At 58.2% G+C, this 15,737-nt stretch overlaps 2 protein-coding genes across 2 annotated transcripts in view; one reads left to right on the top strand and one right to left on the bottom strand.

Annotated features, from left to right (window-relative positions):
- FAM189A1 (family with sequence similarity 189, member A1) overlaps positions 1–9,468 on the top strand; it is a 259,702-nt gene extending 250,234 nt beyond the window's left edge. Inside the window, exons 11-14 of the mRNA XM_011995780.1 lie at positions 2,712–2,787; positions 5,041–5,265; positions 6,941–7,015; positions 8,075–9,468. Coding sequence (XP_011851170.1) covers positions 2,712–2,787; positions 5,041–5,265; positions 6,941–7,015; positions 8,075–8,391 — 693 coding nt within the window. The 3' untranslated portion in view covers positions 8,392–9,468. The remainder of the gene's footprint in view (positions 1–2,711; positions 2,788–5,040; positions 5,266–6,940; positions 7,016–8,074) is intronic.
- Positions 9,469–13,885: 4,417 nt separating this feature from the next.
- Positions 13,886–15,737, bottom strand: part of APBA2 (amyloid beta (A4) precursor protein-binding, family A, member 2) — a 210,361-nt gene continuing 208,509 nt past the window's right edge. Inside the window, exon 15 of the mRNA XM_011995778.1 lies at positions 13,886–14,255. Within this exon, the coding sequence (XP_011851168.1) occupies positions 14,184–14,255 (72 nt within the window). The 3' untranslated portion in view covers positions 13,886–14,183. The remainder of the gene's footprint in view (positions 14,256–15,737) is intronic.

Genomic DNA, 15,737 nt, shown 5'->3' on the forward strand with positions numbered 1-15,737 from the left:
GGTCAGAGCACCAGCTGAGGCCTATGGCAGGATGGCCTGGAGCCTGGATGTGGGAGCTTCAGCACCCCAGGGCTGAAATCATTTGGGCAGATATTTTATGATCTTGGATGTCAAACTGGAGAAGTGCCTTTGAGGAGTCTGGCGTCTTGGGTGTGACCCAGTGGTGCTTTAGGAGTTTAATTTGGTGGCAGCGTGCGGGGTGGAAGGAAACCTGAGCACGAGACAAGGAGTCATGAGAAGGGAGAGGGACCAGCAGAGTCCGGGACCAGCACCAGGTCCTAAAACTTATGATCTACATAAAATCTGTTAGCAAAGTGTCTTCAAAGTTTGCCTTGAGCCACCAGCCTAAAATTTTAACTCATATTTTCCATGATTGCTGGAATCGCCACAAAAGAACAGCTCTTCATAAATCTGGTTCTAAATGGTTGGCCTCACCCAGGAGTGAGACAGAAACCACAGGATGGGGCAGAATTTCCATGCAAGTATCTCAGCCACCACGCTTCGTAACATTTGAATTATTTGTGGAAATGCCAATTGATTTTTCAATTACGATGACTGTTCAGAATAGCACATCTGCAGACCAGAAAGATCCGGGTGAAGTGATTCCCGCAGCATCTCCTGTCAACAGCCCTCTCCCCGCTGTTCTACAAGGAGCTGTGTTTATGAGCTTCCTCGCTGAAATCAAATTTCAACTTAAATTCTATGCCACAAATATATTTCTTCCCCACCCTTTTCTAGTGCTGTTATAGTTCATCGAAAATGCTGTATGAAAGGAACCTTCCCCATGGTGTAAGCTATTTTCCCCATGGCTTAGCGTGGCAAGGTGGCTTCTGACATCAGGGAAGGGCCACATTTAAATTAAACTTTTGACACTCTGCTTGCGAGAGGTGATAGATACGCTCCCAGGAGCTGTCTCCTCTGGAAACCAAATTTGACCAGGAGCCAGAGGGAAGTGGGTGACGCTTTTGCACAACATGAAGGGAATCCAGTTTCCTCCTGACCTTGTCCCACAGTAGATTTTCTTTCTTTTGTTTTATTTACATTTCTTTATTACCAGAAGATTTTCTTTTAGACAGCGGAGTTCTAAGTTACCACCCATCTATGATCCAAAAGAAAAGCAAGTCCGAGAGAGGGTTAGATATGGGAGGAGAGACACAGGATGAAACAAACCGTTAGGGCATTGTTCGCTTCTTGTGATTCATGGAAGGTTCTGGACAGAGCTTTCCAAAACTGGTTATTGGCACATAATGACTTCAGTGAAAAGGCAGGTGGGTGCTGACAGTGGGGTGAACTCCCCCTCACCGGTTCCCTGCCAGCAGAATGAGAGGGCTAAGGAAGAAAAATAGCATGGACCGCATTACGCGAAAGCATCTTAGTGAAATCAAAGGACTCACTTGGGCAGCTCTCCATCTTCTCTTTGTCTCGGAACCCCCTCTCAAGCCCCACGCCGTGGGGGCAGCTCACACCCTTTGTGTGGGTGGGAAGGCTGCAGCCCCAACCCCCCCCCGGGTGTCAGCCGGGTTGAAGAGGAGAGATGAAGGAGACCAGCTATCTGATTGAAGTGGCGGGAGATGAGGGAGGCAGAGATGTAATTACCTGAGCTGGAATCGGACCAAGCCGCAGGAGCCCCCTCACCTTCCCAGTCTCCTCTGGAGCTCAGTATTTGCAAGTGTATCCCCAAAGCAATTCTGAAAGAACACAAGGATTCACAAATTGTTTTCTGAGGTAGCATGGGGTGCATGGGGGTGCCCATGTGACGTGTGTATAGTGTGTATCGCATCCAAACATCGCATCCAGGAGGCCCTAATGCCCTCCGAGGTGGAAATCATGGCCCACACAGAATGGGCAGAACAAAGATGGGGCAGAGAGCAGAGGGGGTGTAGCCTTCCCCTTATTCCGAGGCCTCTCCAGGCAGAATCAGAGTCTATCCAAAAGCAGGGCATGGTAGCTCATGCCTATAATCCCAGCTACTCAGAAGGCTGAGGCCAGAGGAACGCTTAAGTCCAGGAGTTCGAGGCTGCAGTGAGCTATGATTGTACCACTGCACTCCAGCCTGGGCCATGGAGTGAGCCCCTGTCTCTAAAATATATCAATAAAGAAAAAGAAATTGAAAGCCACAGAAGCTCAATGACCGTGCAACTCATAGGCTCAGGTGGCCCTGTGGCCCTGTCGGGCGCTCTGATTGCAAACGATCAGAAAAAGAGGCTTTCAGCCAGGTGCAGTGGCTCACGCCTCGCAGTGCTAGCACTTTGGGAGGCCGAAGCAGGCAGATCACCTGAGGTCAGGAGTTTGATACCAGCCTGGCCAAGATGGTAAAACCCCATCTCTACTAAAAATACAAAAACTAGCCAGGCACAGTGGTGGGCACCTGTAATCCCAACTACCCAGTAGGCTGAAGCAGGAGAATCACTTGAACCCGGGTGGTGGAGGTTGCAGTGAACCGAGATCGTGCCATTGCACTCCAGCCTGGGCCACAGAGCAAGACTCTGCCTCAAAGAAAAGAAAAAAGAAAACTAGGCTTTGGCTTTGGCAAGGGCGACTTGAACCCTCACACCCCACCTCCTAAATGTAGAGGAGAGGAGTGGAGCTGTGGGTGAACGTCTCTTAGCGCTTCCCACCAGGAGACCAGTTGAAGCGCCTGCACTACTGGAGGCTGCTGTGCGGCGTTCCCACGGACCACCCGCCTTGACGCTTTCCGTTTCTTACTGTAGGTTACAAGTGTAGATCAACAGGTGGCCGAGTCCAGCTCCGGGGACCCAAACACCAGTGCTGGCTTCAGCACTCCAGGTAATCTTACGTCTTTCAGCTCCTGAACTGGGATGTTCCTGTTTTCAAGGATGTCTCTTTGTGTCCTCGCCCTATTCTCCTCTTCTTCCTCCTCCTCCCTCCATTTCTTACTCTTTAAGGGGCTGGAGTTTGCAGCAGCCTTTCCCATTAAATATCCCGTATGTTCCCCACATTTCTTCCCGTGCCTCCATCCACTACAGTCAGCATACCTGGGAGAGCTCCTCGCTCTCCGGGAAGAGCTTGTCCCCCTTTGCCCCACTTCCTCACTTGACGGGTATGGATTTGAAGAAGAGCACGATTCCATCTAGGGTCCCCCTTCCAGAGCCAAAGTTGTACCTACCGGGCGAATGTCCACACGGCACCTCCCTCTGAAGAAGGTGGCTGGGCTGGGCGGCTGGCAGGAGGGCGCAGGCTGGAAGTCATGTCCTTGAGGGCATTGAAGGACACGTGTGTAACAGTCAAATCCCCAAACACAGGGGGTGGGAGTCAACGTGCAGAGCCAGGGCCAGGGAGGTGGTCTAAGGCTCCGAGAAAGCAGAAGGGCCCTTTACAGCAGAGGGAGCGAGGGCACGGAGGCCAGGCCAGCTGGAGAGCCACCGCCTTGAGGCCCCTGCGAGGGGTCACGTGGGCTAGCTGATTTGGAGAATAACGTTAGGTAACTCCTGCGATCCCACAGAGGGCCAGGATGATCGTCCCAGGGCGCTCTGTCCTCTGCTGAACACTCACTCGACATCTAAGAGAAACAGGAAGGGGCTGCCTGTCTGGGAGGCCACCTGGGGTTGTAGAGCACAGCGTCTTTGCAGTTGTGGGATTTGGAAGCAAGCTTGTCCTTCCTTTGGTCACTGCAAGCCATCAGAGGCTGTTCGAGAAGGCATTCAGTGACGTTCCCGGGCAACCCCGGGTACAGTGTATCTCAGTCACTGTCACAGGGCGGCCGTACCTGTAGCATTCCGGGGTTTGGGCTGAGGGGGGCCTGTGCTACCGGAGGGAGCCCTTTCCTGTTTCCCATCTCAGGGCAGGTGGAAATAGGGTGCTCCTCGGCCAGAATTCAGCAGCGCTGCATCTTCCTCCCTCCCGTGACCTGGGCGGTGAACCCTACCGCTGACCCAGACTTCAGCACCCAGGCTCCTGCCGGGGTACAGGGGTCAGGACTCTCCTGAGTAGAGGACCATCTTGGTGGCTGTGTGACCCTCAGCCCTTCCCTGTCTAAGCCCATTTCTGCAGCTGTGGGGTGGGGGTAAGCTGGGGGTAACAGACGGGCAGTGAGGATGAATAGTGGAAGGTGGCGTGAAAAGCCTGTCACCCACGGGCAAGCTCTCAGACGCAGGGAAAAACAAAGGGATGCCAGGAGCAGACCCGAAGCCCCCGCGCCTGGAGGAGTTCAGGCTTCTGTGATCTCTGAAGTGTCCCCCATGCAGGCAACTCCACTCCAGCGCCGGGAGGGGCCTCTGAGGGCACCTGGTGATTGGAGGGGAGAGTGCAGGAGCAGTTAATCACGCTGTCACGTGCATGCACACCCCGTGGAGGTGGCATTAAAACAGACTCCGATCCAGCCCCCGTGGAGTGGTGACGGGCCGGAGCCCAGCCCTGACCAGCATCCCGGTCCAGAGCAGCAGTCCTTACAGTTTGGAGGGCATCAGAATTCCCTGGAGGGCTCACTCCAGCCCCGGTGGCTGGGCCCAGTGCCAGGGTCTCTGCTTCCGTGGGTCTGGGGTCCAGCTGAGCGTCTGCATTCCCGGCTCGCTCCCAGGGCAAGGCTACTGCTGCTGCTGGCCTGGCACCCACACTCTGAGAGCCAAGGCCAGTGTCCTGTGGGCGGAGTTTGCCCCACCTGCCTGCACCACCCTGTCTGGCTGCACTGCAGGCCCGGGGCTGCACCCCTGCATGGGTCGGCCAGATCTCAGGCCCACCGGGACCCGTCGGGGATGGCTTGATGTCCCTCGGAGCTGCTGTGTACCCCTGCACCGGCCCTGTTCACCCAGACCAAAGCGTCTGATTTCTGACTTGTAGTCTCTTGTGTAGTGTGAAGGGTCTAAGTCCCCGACCCATGCCGTTCCTGGAATGCTTTCCGGGAGCTCATCCGGTGCCCCCAACTTTCAACAGTACAGAGCAGCATTTGTCCATCCTACTCAGTGTTTCCACACCCCCAGGGTTTCAGAGTTCATCCAGGTCTGCAGTTTGAGGGGCAGGCCTTGTCCCATGCCAGCGTCCCCTGCAGTCACCTGCCCTAATGCCATATCCCTTCTCTTGCAGTACCAGCCGACAGCACGAGCCTCCTGGTGTCTGAGGGCACTGCTACGCCAGGTTCCAGCCCATCCCCCGATGGCCCTGTGGGCGCCTCAGCACCCTCCGAATCTGCCCTTCACCCTGGCTGCGTGTCTCCAGAGGATCCTGGCATGGGCTCGCAGGTGCAGCCAGGTCCCGGGCGTGTATCCCGCTCTACCAGTGACCCCACCTCGTGCACATCTGGCATGGCAGGTAGGGTGGCCAGGCTCCCCCAAGTCCCCAGAGTGTGGACGGCTTTCCCTGGACGCTGCAGGTCTCAGTGATCCCTGAGAGTGGAGGCCCGGCCCTGCGAATCCTGTCTGGGGCCACACTGGGAATGTGGTCTTGACCCCTGAGCCAGGGCCCCTCTGCACCCCACCGGGCTGTCACTCTGGCAGGGGAGGAAGGATTCAGGGGGCCAGGGGGCCAGGCCAGGACATTAGCTGAGTGCTGCACATGTGCTCCAGGCCAGGACATTAGCTGTGAGTGCTGCACATGTGCTCCAGGCCAGGACATTAGCTGTGAGTGCTGCACATGTGCTGCAGGCCAGGACATTAGCTGTGAGTGCTGCACATGTGCTCCAGGCCAGGACATTAGCTGTGAGTGCTGCACATGTGCTGCAGGCCAGGACATTAGCTGTGAGTGCTGCACATGTGCTCCAGGGCCCAGGAAGGGCCTAGAGCCTTGCACAGGACAGATGACCCCCGACGATAGCTCTGGGTATGGGGGTGTCATCGGCTGGAGCCACCCCAGGCAGACACGGGTGCTTTTTCAGGAGCACTTCCCAGGCACCTTGGCAGCACTCTCCACATAGCCCAGGGCTTTCAAAAATCGCCCCAGGCGACTGTGTCCATGGGCAGTGCCCTGGAGTCCAGGACCTGGCACCGGGTCCCTGCGGCCAGCAGCCCAGGAATTTGCATTTCACACTAATCCCCCAGAGTCTTGGGCACCCCCCGGGCTGGAGAATTCACACCCAGCCCTCATTGCCGTCTTTTGAGAGGAGGCACAGTTTCTGCCAATAAGGACTGGTGGACCTTTGACCTCCATGCCACTGCGGTAGGGAAGTACAGGAACCCCGAAGAGGGCGCGGCGGGTCCTGGCTCAGTCTCCCCTCGATGGTCTTGCCCAGCTGACCCCTACTGGAGCCTGGCTGTGCCAGGACGAACCGAGTCCCTGAAAGGAACCGGGACCCGCAGTAGCCAGTTGCCTGGAGGTGCCCTCCTGGTGGAAACACCAGGTTTGGCCCGTGTGGACTCCCTGGCTGCGGTCATCTCTGCATTCTCCCTCCTGCATCCCATTGCCGGCTCACAGGGAGACAGTCCCGTCGAACCTTCTGAAACACCCGCCTCTGCTGGTTTATTCAGAGCTCCAGAGCCTCTCTCCACCACGCTCACATTCACTCCCTGAGGTCTGAAGGAGGATACCCTGTACTTGGAGGGGCTCATGGGTCCAGTCTGTGGCCCCTGATGGCTTTGTTTGGCCTGTCCCCCTCAGTGAAATTCACACCTCGGCACCCACACACCTGCCTGACACCGCTGTCCCCTCTTGGCTAGGCTGATCTGCACGCCACAGGCAGTGCCTTCCAGGGTGCCTGGAGCCCTTCGAGTGCAGGTGGGTGTTCCCTTGAAGGGTGCTGGGCTTTCTTTGAGCCACCGGCCCATTGCACTGTGTCGGGGTAGGACCCGGGACACCACTTGATGCACGGCAGGCCTGGCCAGCTGCAGGGCGGTTCCCGTCTGATCCACCGCTGGGTGGGCGTCAGCCCAGCAGGTTTCTCCTGCTTGCTCACCATATAAAATACATGTCTTAGTCACGGCGAGTTATGATCGCTTTCTCAGGAATTCCTTTTTCCCTTTCATGTGTTCACTGAGTTCTCCTTCTGGTTAAGGCGATGCCTCTTCACACAAGCCATTGTGTAGCCAGGACCTGGACGCAGGGCTGTCTGAGGCTGTGCCGGGGAGCGGTGAGATGCCTCTGTTCTAAAGCGCTTTGACTGCAGCTGCTGGGAGGTGGGGCGGGTTTTGGTGTGTCCTTGGCTACATTGTTTCCAAATGCAGCTCCTCACCCCATCCCCGGGAACGCGGGCTGCCCACTCTCTGGCTTTGAGGGCCTTTTCTCTTCCTTTTTCTCTCTCTGTGCGCTTATTTCAAGGGCTAGCACTAATTTAACACGCATGTGGCTGCTCAGCCCACTTTATGAGATTTCATCCGGGCGATGGGCCCACCTGGGAGTGTCTGCATTTCTCGTGTTTAATTGCTAGGCTTGCCAGTCGCCACCAAACAAGACCCCAGAACAGACCACCCAGAATGTGCCAACTTTGTGTGGCGTGAAGCTCAGGCTGGGCAAGCCGGGCCTTTGCTGGACCTTGTTGGCATCCCTCGCCACTGATTGCCAGAGCTGGCCTTCTCACAGGGACCCTCAGCCCAGTGTCCAGCCTGTGGGTCATGCAGAGAGGCTGTCAGCCCTGTGGGGAGCTGGAGCCAGGTCCCCAGCCTCTGGCCTGGCAGGCAGTGGAGCAGGGCACTGGGCGGTGGCTGCCTGCACCTGGCATGATGGGGGGGGTCTCATGTTCCCTCTGCCACCCCAACTCTGGTCTTAAGGCAGACCCTGTCTCTAGATGCCACGGTTCAGCCCCAGCAAGAGATCAGACCCAGGGGGGCAAAGGTCGTGGAGCCAAGAAGACTGGGAGGGACCAGCCGCTGTGTCCTTGGGATTCTAGCAGAGGGCGGAAGACAGGTTCCTGCCTGCTGCAGTGGCCCTCCCCCCCAGGCCTTCGTTCCTGAAGGCTGCAGCCCCTGGAGGCTGACACTAGCTCAGCTTGGGGTTGAGAAGGGGAGGAGAGATGCGATGCGGGTGGCCGGGTGTGCCCAGAGCGCCAGCCCCAGGAACACGGAAACCCCAGCAGGAGTCTCCTCCCGAGGGCAGACTGTCCTTTGCTTTTGAGTTAACTTCTTCAACGGCTGCCTTTCTTTTACTTTGCTTTCAGTGAGTTTCACATTGCATGTTTTCCCTTGATTTGTAGCTTCCATGTCTCGCTCTGCCACGGCTGCCTGTCGGGCCCAGCTTTCACCAGCGGGGGACCCAGATACCTGGAAAATTGACGGACGGCCAACACCGGAGCCTTTCCCGGCAGCCTCCAAACAGCGGCCGCGCTCTTCAGTGGACAGCAAGGCCTATGCGGACTCCAGGGTTTTGGTGGCTAAGTTTTTGGAACACTCACACTGTGCCCTCCCCACCGAGGCACAGCACATGGTGGGTGCCGTGCGCTTGGCCGTCGCCAACGAGGAGCGCCCCGAGGAGGAGGCCGTCTTCGGCGCTGGCGTTCTGGACCAGGTATGAAGGAGCCACGAGTCTGATCGTGGACACCAACGGGCCTGGCGCCACCGATGGTCTTGCCAGAAACCGTCATGCCTGACAGAGGCCTTCAGGCCCAGCTGGGCTGAGGACAAATGTGGGGGACACCCAGGATGATCTGGGGGCGGCGTGGGCAGGGAACTGTCACTCCCTCTCTCGAGGGGAGCCGAGCGGTCGTCTCCCTGTGGACTGCGTTTCCTGCCTAGCCCAGTAACTGGGAAAGATGACTCTCGTGTCCGCAGTGAACTCTGGTTTTATCTGGCGTGCAGCGCCTTGAACTGAGCAGCGTTGCACAAACGTGAATACAGCAACAGGCGACACTTAGGTCACCTAAAGACTCGAAGTATCTCCAAAATCAGGGCCATCCAAAGCAGGAGTTCCCCATCCCTCATTTAACTTAGTGTTCAGGGGACAGAGGGTGACATCGAGTCATGAGACATTTTCTCATGTGGCTCGATGGCTCTATCATTAAACGTTCATCACGCTCTGGCCTATTTCCTCTGAAAGGAAATAGGTAGCGTTAGCACAGATGGCAGCCTGCGCCCAACTTTCTGTCCGCAGGGCTACTGTGCAAACAAATGTACAGTGAGGGCCTCTGCCGTAGCCTGGCCACCCCAGGGGACAGGCCGGTGTTGCAGAGGGTTGGAGGAACCCACCGTCTTCTGGGCCTCGAGCTCGGCCTCCCTCCGTGGGGTGCCTCCCCCACCTCCTCTCAGGCCCCCTTTCTCCAGGCTCCCGTCCTGTCCCTGGCGCAGACCTGATTCGGTTGTTTGATCCATAACAATAAGCGCCGATTCCCAGCTCCTCTGGGGGTCTCCCTGTGTCTGAGCTCACCTGATTGAGCTCAGTGGGTCCAGTTCTGAGGGAGAGAGGCCGGTTTCTCTGGGAAGTGGCCCCTTCCGATAAAGCAGATCGCTGTGACCCAGAGCTGACCTTCCCCCGAGCAGGCGGCAGCAGACAGACAGACACGCCCGCGCAGGAGGATCATAAACCACCTACAAACCCACGCGAAACGGAAGAGACACCCGCCATGCTGCTTGTGCAGAAGCAGGCATGCCCAGCTTGGGGGCAGCTTAGGGACCTTGGACTTTCTTGGTCCCTATCCCCTTGTTTTCTGGTGGCATCAGTGGCAGCTGCTCCCAGCGATGGCCCTGGAACAGCGCCATCCACGAGAACTTTCTGCAGTGATGGAAATGCCTGTTCAGGGCCACTAGCAGCAACAGCCTCTGAGCTGCGTTGGGTGGGCCCTGCAGTGAACAAAGCAGCCTAGAGCCTGAGTTCTTCCCAGAGAGCCCGTGAGCCTGATAGCCCGTGAGGCTGATAGCCCGTGAGCCTGGCATGGGGGCACAGGGGCCAGAGGGTGCCTTCCACTCCTGGGTGCCAGGGCAGGGGGCTCATGCTCTTCTCTCGGCTCCGTGGGGCTTGTCCTTGAGCTCCCTCAATTCTCCAACACCACTGTGGCCAGCGTGCTGGGGAGCTTCTGTGTGACTGGAAGCCGGGAAGGGCGTGGGGTTCCAGCCGAGGTGCCCAGAGCCTTCCTGCAGCCCCTTACCCCCGCCCTGGGGGCTGAGGTGTAGGCCTCCCCCAGCTGCGGTGGGTTGAAAAGGCTTCGATTGCTTTAGAGAGCTGAAAACAGACAACAACCTGCACTTTTCCAGGAAAGATGTACTAGAGATGAGCACTTTATTCAGACTATAAAACAGGAAATCTATACTTTTTCTCAAGTGGGGGCTTGTGAACTCCCTCAAGGCAAGTCGCTTTACAGGTGAAGTTAATTGGTGGATTTTCAGAATGGCCGCCCTGGAGCAGAGCTTCAGCCACGCCTGACGCCCTGGCCGCTGGATCTCCACTGTCTGAGGTGTGTGGGGGCCGCGCCGCAGGGGTTTCACCTGCTTGGGGGGTCCACACTAGGGCTTGGGGGTTCACACAGCATGGTCCCTGGGCCGAGCCCTTGTGTGGGCTAGAGCTGCAGTCCTCAGACACGGCTGCAATTCCAGCGAGGCCAAGACCACCAGCCACGCAGCGGACTCGGCCTCTGGGCCATTTCCCTCTGCAGCCGGGGTGGAGGCCACTGGACCACCCAGCCTGCTGCGCGGCATCCTTCCCTTCTCTGCAGCAGGGCCCGGCCCCAGTGGCCAGTGGGGCTCCTGCCCCAGCACTGCCTCCCTGCGGGCCCCCACCTGCACCCCACCCTCACCCAGCTCTGGGTTTGCGCTGGTGGCAGCTGTTGTGTGGATACAGAAACTGTACCCAACTTGATGCCACTGGGCTGGAACCTTCTGCCCCCTCAAAATGAGGCAGTCAGGGACAGGGTGGGGTGCCCCACTCAGCCCAGCTTCTCAGGGCCACTCATGGACTCTGGGAGGGTCCCCAGAAGAGAGAGGTGCTGGTAGACTAGGGAATGTGCTGGCAACTTGACCCAGAAGCTGTGGTGCCCTTGACCCTGGCTCCATGGCATCTGGGTACCAGCAGCAAGAGCCCGAGCCCCAGGCTGCACGTTGGCTCACAGCCAAGGAGAAAGCCGGCTGCTTCCCCCCCGCCGTGTGCGTCCTTCCCCCGCTCTCATCATGCTCCCTGTCTGGGCTCTGAAATGAGCCAACTGTAGCTGCTTTGGGGGTGACATGCTCCTTCTCCAGCTCAGCTGGGCCCCGGGCATCCCCTGCCCTGCCCTGAGACCCAAAGGGTGGTTGGCATCTGCTGTGACACCACCATTGACCCCAGCTTGGGGACCACGAGGATGCTGAGCGGGGAGAACCTGGACCCCAACTCTATGGTAAGCCAGGTCAGAGAAGGGGGAGCATCATTTGCAAGAACTTCAGGTCTCATCCTTGGCTAGAGGAGATGAGGATCCACATTAAATGCTTATAACACACCAGGCCACAGAAAGCTCACTACACACGGATGCTTCTCCCCACCCGTGCTGACTCTCAGAGGCTGCTAAGGCAGAATTTATAGGAAATTGTTTTCAAGCCACCAGAGACCTGTTTGTACAACTGGAACGGTTGTATTTATTTAATGTACCTCAAGGTGTTTTAATAATGATCCGTGTTTTAATAAAAAGTATTTCTGGTCTCTGTGTCTCTGAGGTCTAACTGGGACAGAGGCAGGCTGAGAGCCTGTGTGCACCACTGGCCAGGGGCAGGGTCCTGAGTGGGCCTTGCAGCAGCCATCCGGGGAGCCTGAGATACCCATGCCACTCAGCTCTGCTTCCAGGAGCCTTCCGGAGAAGATCAACTCCGGGGCAGAGCGGGGAGGGCCAGGGCTTAGACGCACACAGGCCTGCCTACACTGGCCACGGCAGCCCCTCGTGGACGTGGCCTCCAAGGGCTGAGGGGAGGAATGCAGGCCGTGGCTCAAAGTTTTCCTTAAATGCAGGATTTTAAAAGATGTGTACGATTCGGTGGGAGTCCTGCCCGCATGTCCTCAGCTAGCCAGGGCTCTCCTCCCTGGGACCTGCTTCCCGGCCTCGTCCTGGGCACAGCAGGATGTGCCGCTTGGCCTCCTGAGTGGAATCCCATTCCCTCCAGCTTTGACTCAGGAGACCTTTCTTTTCATTCCCCAAGGATGTGGCCATCCCCGGCATTCTTGTTTGTTGGCCACGCCAAGAACTGTATTTGCTTTTCATTCTTCAGCATATTCAGAGCGAGTGCATATACATTTCAGCGTATGCACAGCTCTCTAGGACAGAGGTTCCTGTGGAACAGCTTGCTTTGCCTCTACCATGTATACTTTCTGGGAAGAGGGAGGCATGAAGCTGGAGTGCGCCTTGAAAGGCTGTTTCTTACATGCCCCTGATGGCCAAGGTCATGCTGAAGCAAGCCCCTGGCCCACATGCTCTGGGCAGCCAGGTGACAGTAAGTCTTCTTACTCTGCAGTTCCCCAAGAATCCGGGGCCCCGAAGGTGGTCAGTGCCCACGGCATGGAGCTCACTCTGCTGTGGGCAGGCCAGAGAGGAAGGCTCCTGCCCATCCAAGGCCCGCAGCCTAACCCAGCTGGACCCCGGGCCCCGCCTCTGACCAGAGCCCACGCTTGCTACCTGGCTTTCCCACACCAGGCGATGCCAGAACGGTGGCCATGAAGAAAGGTAAGTGCTGGCACAGCTGCCAGAATTGTCACTCTAGACAGGCTGCAAAGGACCCACAGGTGCAGAAGGTGCTGGGACGGGCGGTCCGGCTGTTACACACGCGCACGCATGCGCACCTTTCCCAGGGGTGGTTCATGCTGAAATCCGAAGAAGCCCAAAGCTCCCTGATTCCATTAGTCAGTGCTCTGCGGACGTGTCTCCCCGCTGGGGCAAGTGGGTCAAGAACCTGGCACTGACCCCGTGATCTGGCAGCATTGCTGGCACCTCCAGTTGCAGCAGGGCATTGCCCAGCTGACACCTGGTGCCCAGTGCACCCACCCTCCGACCTCCTTAGTGACAGCTTCCAAGGTTCAGGGTCCAGGAGGGGCACAGAGCAGCCACGGCCACCACCGCATAGCGAACCTGCAGAGCCGCATCCAAGCTGTGAATGAGAGGACAGGTGGCACCCGCCGCTCAGGTAACAGAGCAGTCACACACACGGCTTTTCATCACGACTTCGGGTTTATTAGTGATATGCGCAAAGTCTTCCTACGGGCAGCTGCATGCAACACACGGCACTCCTCGAATACAATCATCCTAAAGCTGTAGTTACTGCGTGGTAAGGCTTCTTAAGTCACAGTGTATTCTTCAAGGCCTGGGCCAAAAAAAGAGACTTCGGGACAAGATGACATCAGATTACATGGATCGCTAATGAACTGAGCTGGACTAGATCTGACTTGATCTACACACACACCACTACTGCTCAGGGCTGCCGTGCCACGCTGGCCGAGGGGTCTGCACTCACGGCTGGCTGCCTTCGGTGTGGCCGGGGTCGCGTTGTCTAGCCTGGGTTTTGTTTCCTCGAAGGAGCACGTGCGTGGAGGAGTGTGTGTAGATCGACTTTAAAGCGGGGGCAGATGCCTGCGCCCTCCCTGTCTCTGTGGGAGCCCTGCCCGGGGATGCAGCCGGCTGGGAGGGCTTCCGGAAGAGACTACAGGAGAGGCAGGTGTGGTCATGGGTCACACTGGAAAACCCTCAAGTCTGAAAAACAGCCTGCCAAAATAAAAGTCCAAACAGTAATAGTATCTAAATAAATAGGGAGTTTTCGTGTTGTGGCCATCATCCTTTATTTACAATCCATCACATGTCCCCAAACTTGCATTACAAGTCATGTCCTGGGAGCCGGGCTGCCTGTGTCCCTGCCGTCAGTGGCAGAGGCAGCTGTTTGGGACCACTGCGGGGCCCCCCCACAGGATCCCCAGACATCCCGGCCAAGAGGGCGGGAGGCAGGGTTGATGGCCCTGCCCTGGGAGCCGCCTCTCTTGGAGGCGCCAGTTCACTCCGCACAGCTTCAGGGAGGAAAGACACATTCTACACCACGCACGGCTACCGAGACACCCCTGGCTGGTCACACCACGCACGGCTACCGAGACACACCCTGGCTGGTGCAGGGAGAAGACAGTCCAGAACGTGGCAAAATACTCGAACGCTTTACAAACATTTGTTCTGTGACTCTCCTTTGATAAAGACACACCCCTTTTTGGCAAAATGAAAACAAAAGAAACCAAGTGGGCGGTGAGGGCACGCCCTTTGGGGAGCCAGTGTCCGTGGCTGGGCTGTGGCGTCGGGGTCAAATCTGCGGCCCGGCTCCCAGCTCCTCCGGGCCCGGGTGGCCCTGCCCGGTGTCCAGGCTGCGTGGCCAGGCTGGGGGCGCCTAGATGTACAGCGGGGTCTCCTGGCCCGTGAGGAGCCTGAACATGGCGGCGGGCATGGTCTTCATGTGGATCTGCCAACAGACACAGGAGGCTGAGCCGCTGCCCTCCCACTGCCCCTCCCACAATCAGGTGAAAGCAAACGACAGAGGCGACCCCCCCACCCCCGAGTTCTGCTTCAAATGCCCGTCTCCGAGAGTGGAGGAGGAGGGCTGGCCTGCCCAGGCCTGGGGGCACTTAGGATGCCTTCCAGATGCGGCAGACCGAGATTCCGGGCCCCCACCCCTGGCTCCAGAGGCGTCTACACAGTTGAGTGCTAGTTTTGCTTCCAGTCCTGCTGACACCCAGAGGGTAAGAAATTGGACTTCTAGCAGTGACAGCAGTTTGCCATCCACTGGGGCTGGCTGGGGGTGCCCAGGCCTCAGCAGAAACTGTGATGGGCACACTCTGCCTCAGTGAGGAGGAGACCAACGGGGGAAGACACAGCCCTTCTTACAGAACTAACACTGGCCAGGCAAGTGTGCTGGGGGCTGGGATCAGGCTCGCTGGGGCCCAGGGCACCTCAAGTCCCCAGCCTTTGGGGATCAGTGAGCAAATGACCCTTTGGGGCCTGGCGTTGAGCCCTGGCTTCACAGGAGCTAGGTACACAAGCAAAGCCTCAGACCACCCAGGGAGACCAACCGTGTGGGTGGCACGCCTCATCATCCTTCTGTGGGGCACTGGGAAGGAGCACTCTAAACGTCTGCTTCAGTAACAGAAGGGGAGCTCTGCTGCCCACCTCTCCTCCCCTGAGCGTGACGCTGTCCCGTCCTGCCCGGGGCTGCGCTGGGCTGTGGCCTTGGGACGGGGGCCCTTGCACTGCCAGAGTTGGCTGCCACAGGGCTGCTGGCCTCCCCACCGGGTGCGGCTGCCCTGCCACTGCCCCTCCTCAGGCAAGCAGGTCTCGGGTGCTGGGCTGAGCAGCCCGGAAAGACACATCGTGCAGCTCTGCTTCTGAGGCGTTGCCCTCCCTCCCCCGCCGGGATCTGTGTGGCCAGTGCAGGTTTCTGCTGCTCCTGCCCCCGGCACAGGCTTCCTCCATCAGTCACTCCCTGGCATTCCTCAACCGGAAACCCACCCGAGGCCCGCACAACTGCAAGCCTTGTGTATCCGTGACTCTTGTCCCACGTGGGCTCAGGGCTGCTGGAAACAGGCACCATCACCGCGGCAGGGCTGAAAGGGTTCCTACGCCCCGGCCGCCTCCTGCCTCTTCTCCCGTGCTCCCGCCCACTCCTCCACGGGTGGATTCCCTCACGGGTGTGGGGCTGAGGGCCGTGGGGGCGGCCGCTTCAAAGCATCTACTTGGGAACACTGGCTTTTCCTTTCTTTGAAGCCATCAAAGGGAGGCTGGTGTCCGCCTGGCCCTCCTCCTCCTGAGCCGGCCCCTGCCCTCACCAGCACGGGGACCCCCCCCCTCCTGAGCTTTTCCTTTCTTTGAAGCCATCAAAGGGAGGCTGGCGTCCGCCTGGCCCTCCTCCTCCTGAGCCGGCCCCTGCCCTCACCAGCACGGGGACCCT

The sequence above is a fragment of the Mandrillus leucophaeus genome, unplaced genomic scaffold (genome assembly GCF_000951045.1).
Source record: "Mandrillus leucophaeus isolate KB7577 unplaced genomic scaffold, Mleu.le_1.0 Scaffold498, whole genome shotgun sequence".
Classification (NCBI taxonomy): domain Eukaryota; kingdom Metazoa; phylum Chordata; class Mammalia; order Primates; family Cercopithecidae; genus Mandrillus; species Mandrillus leucophaeus.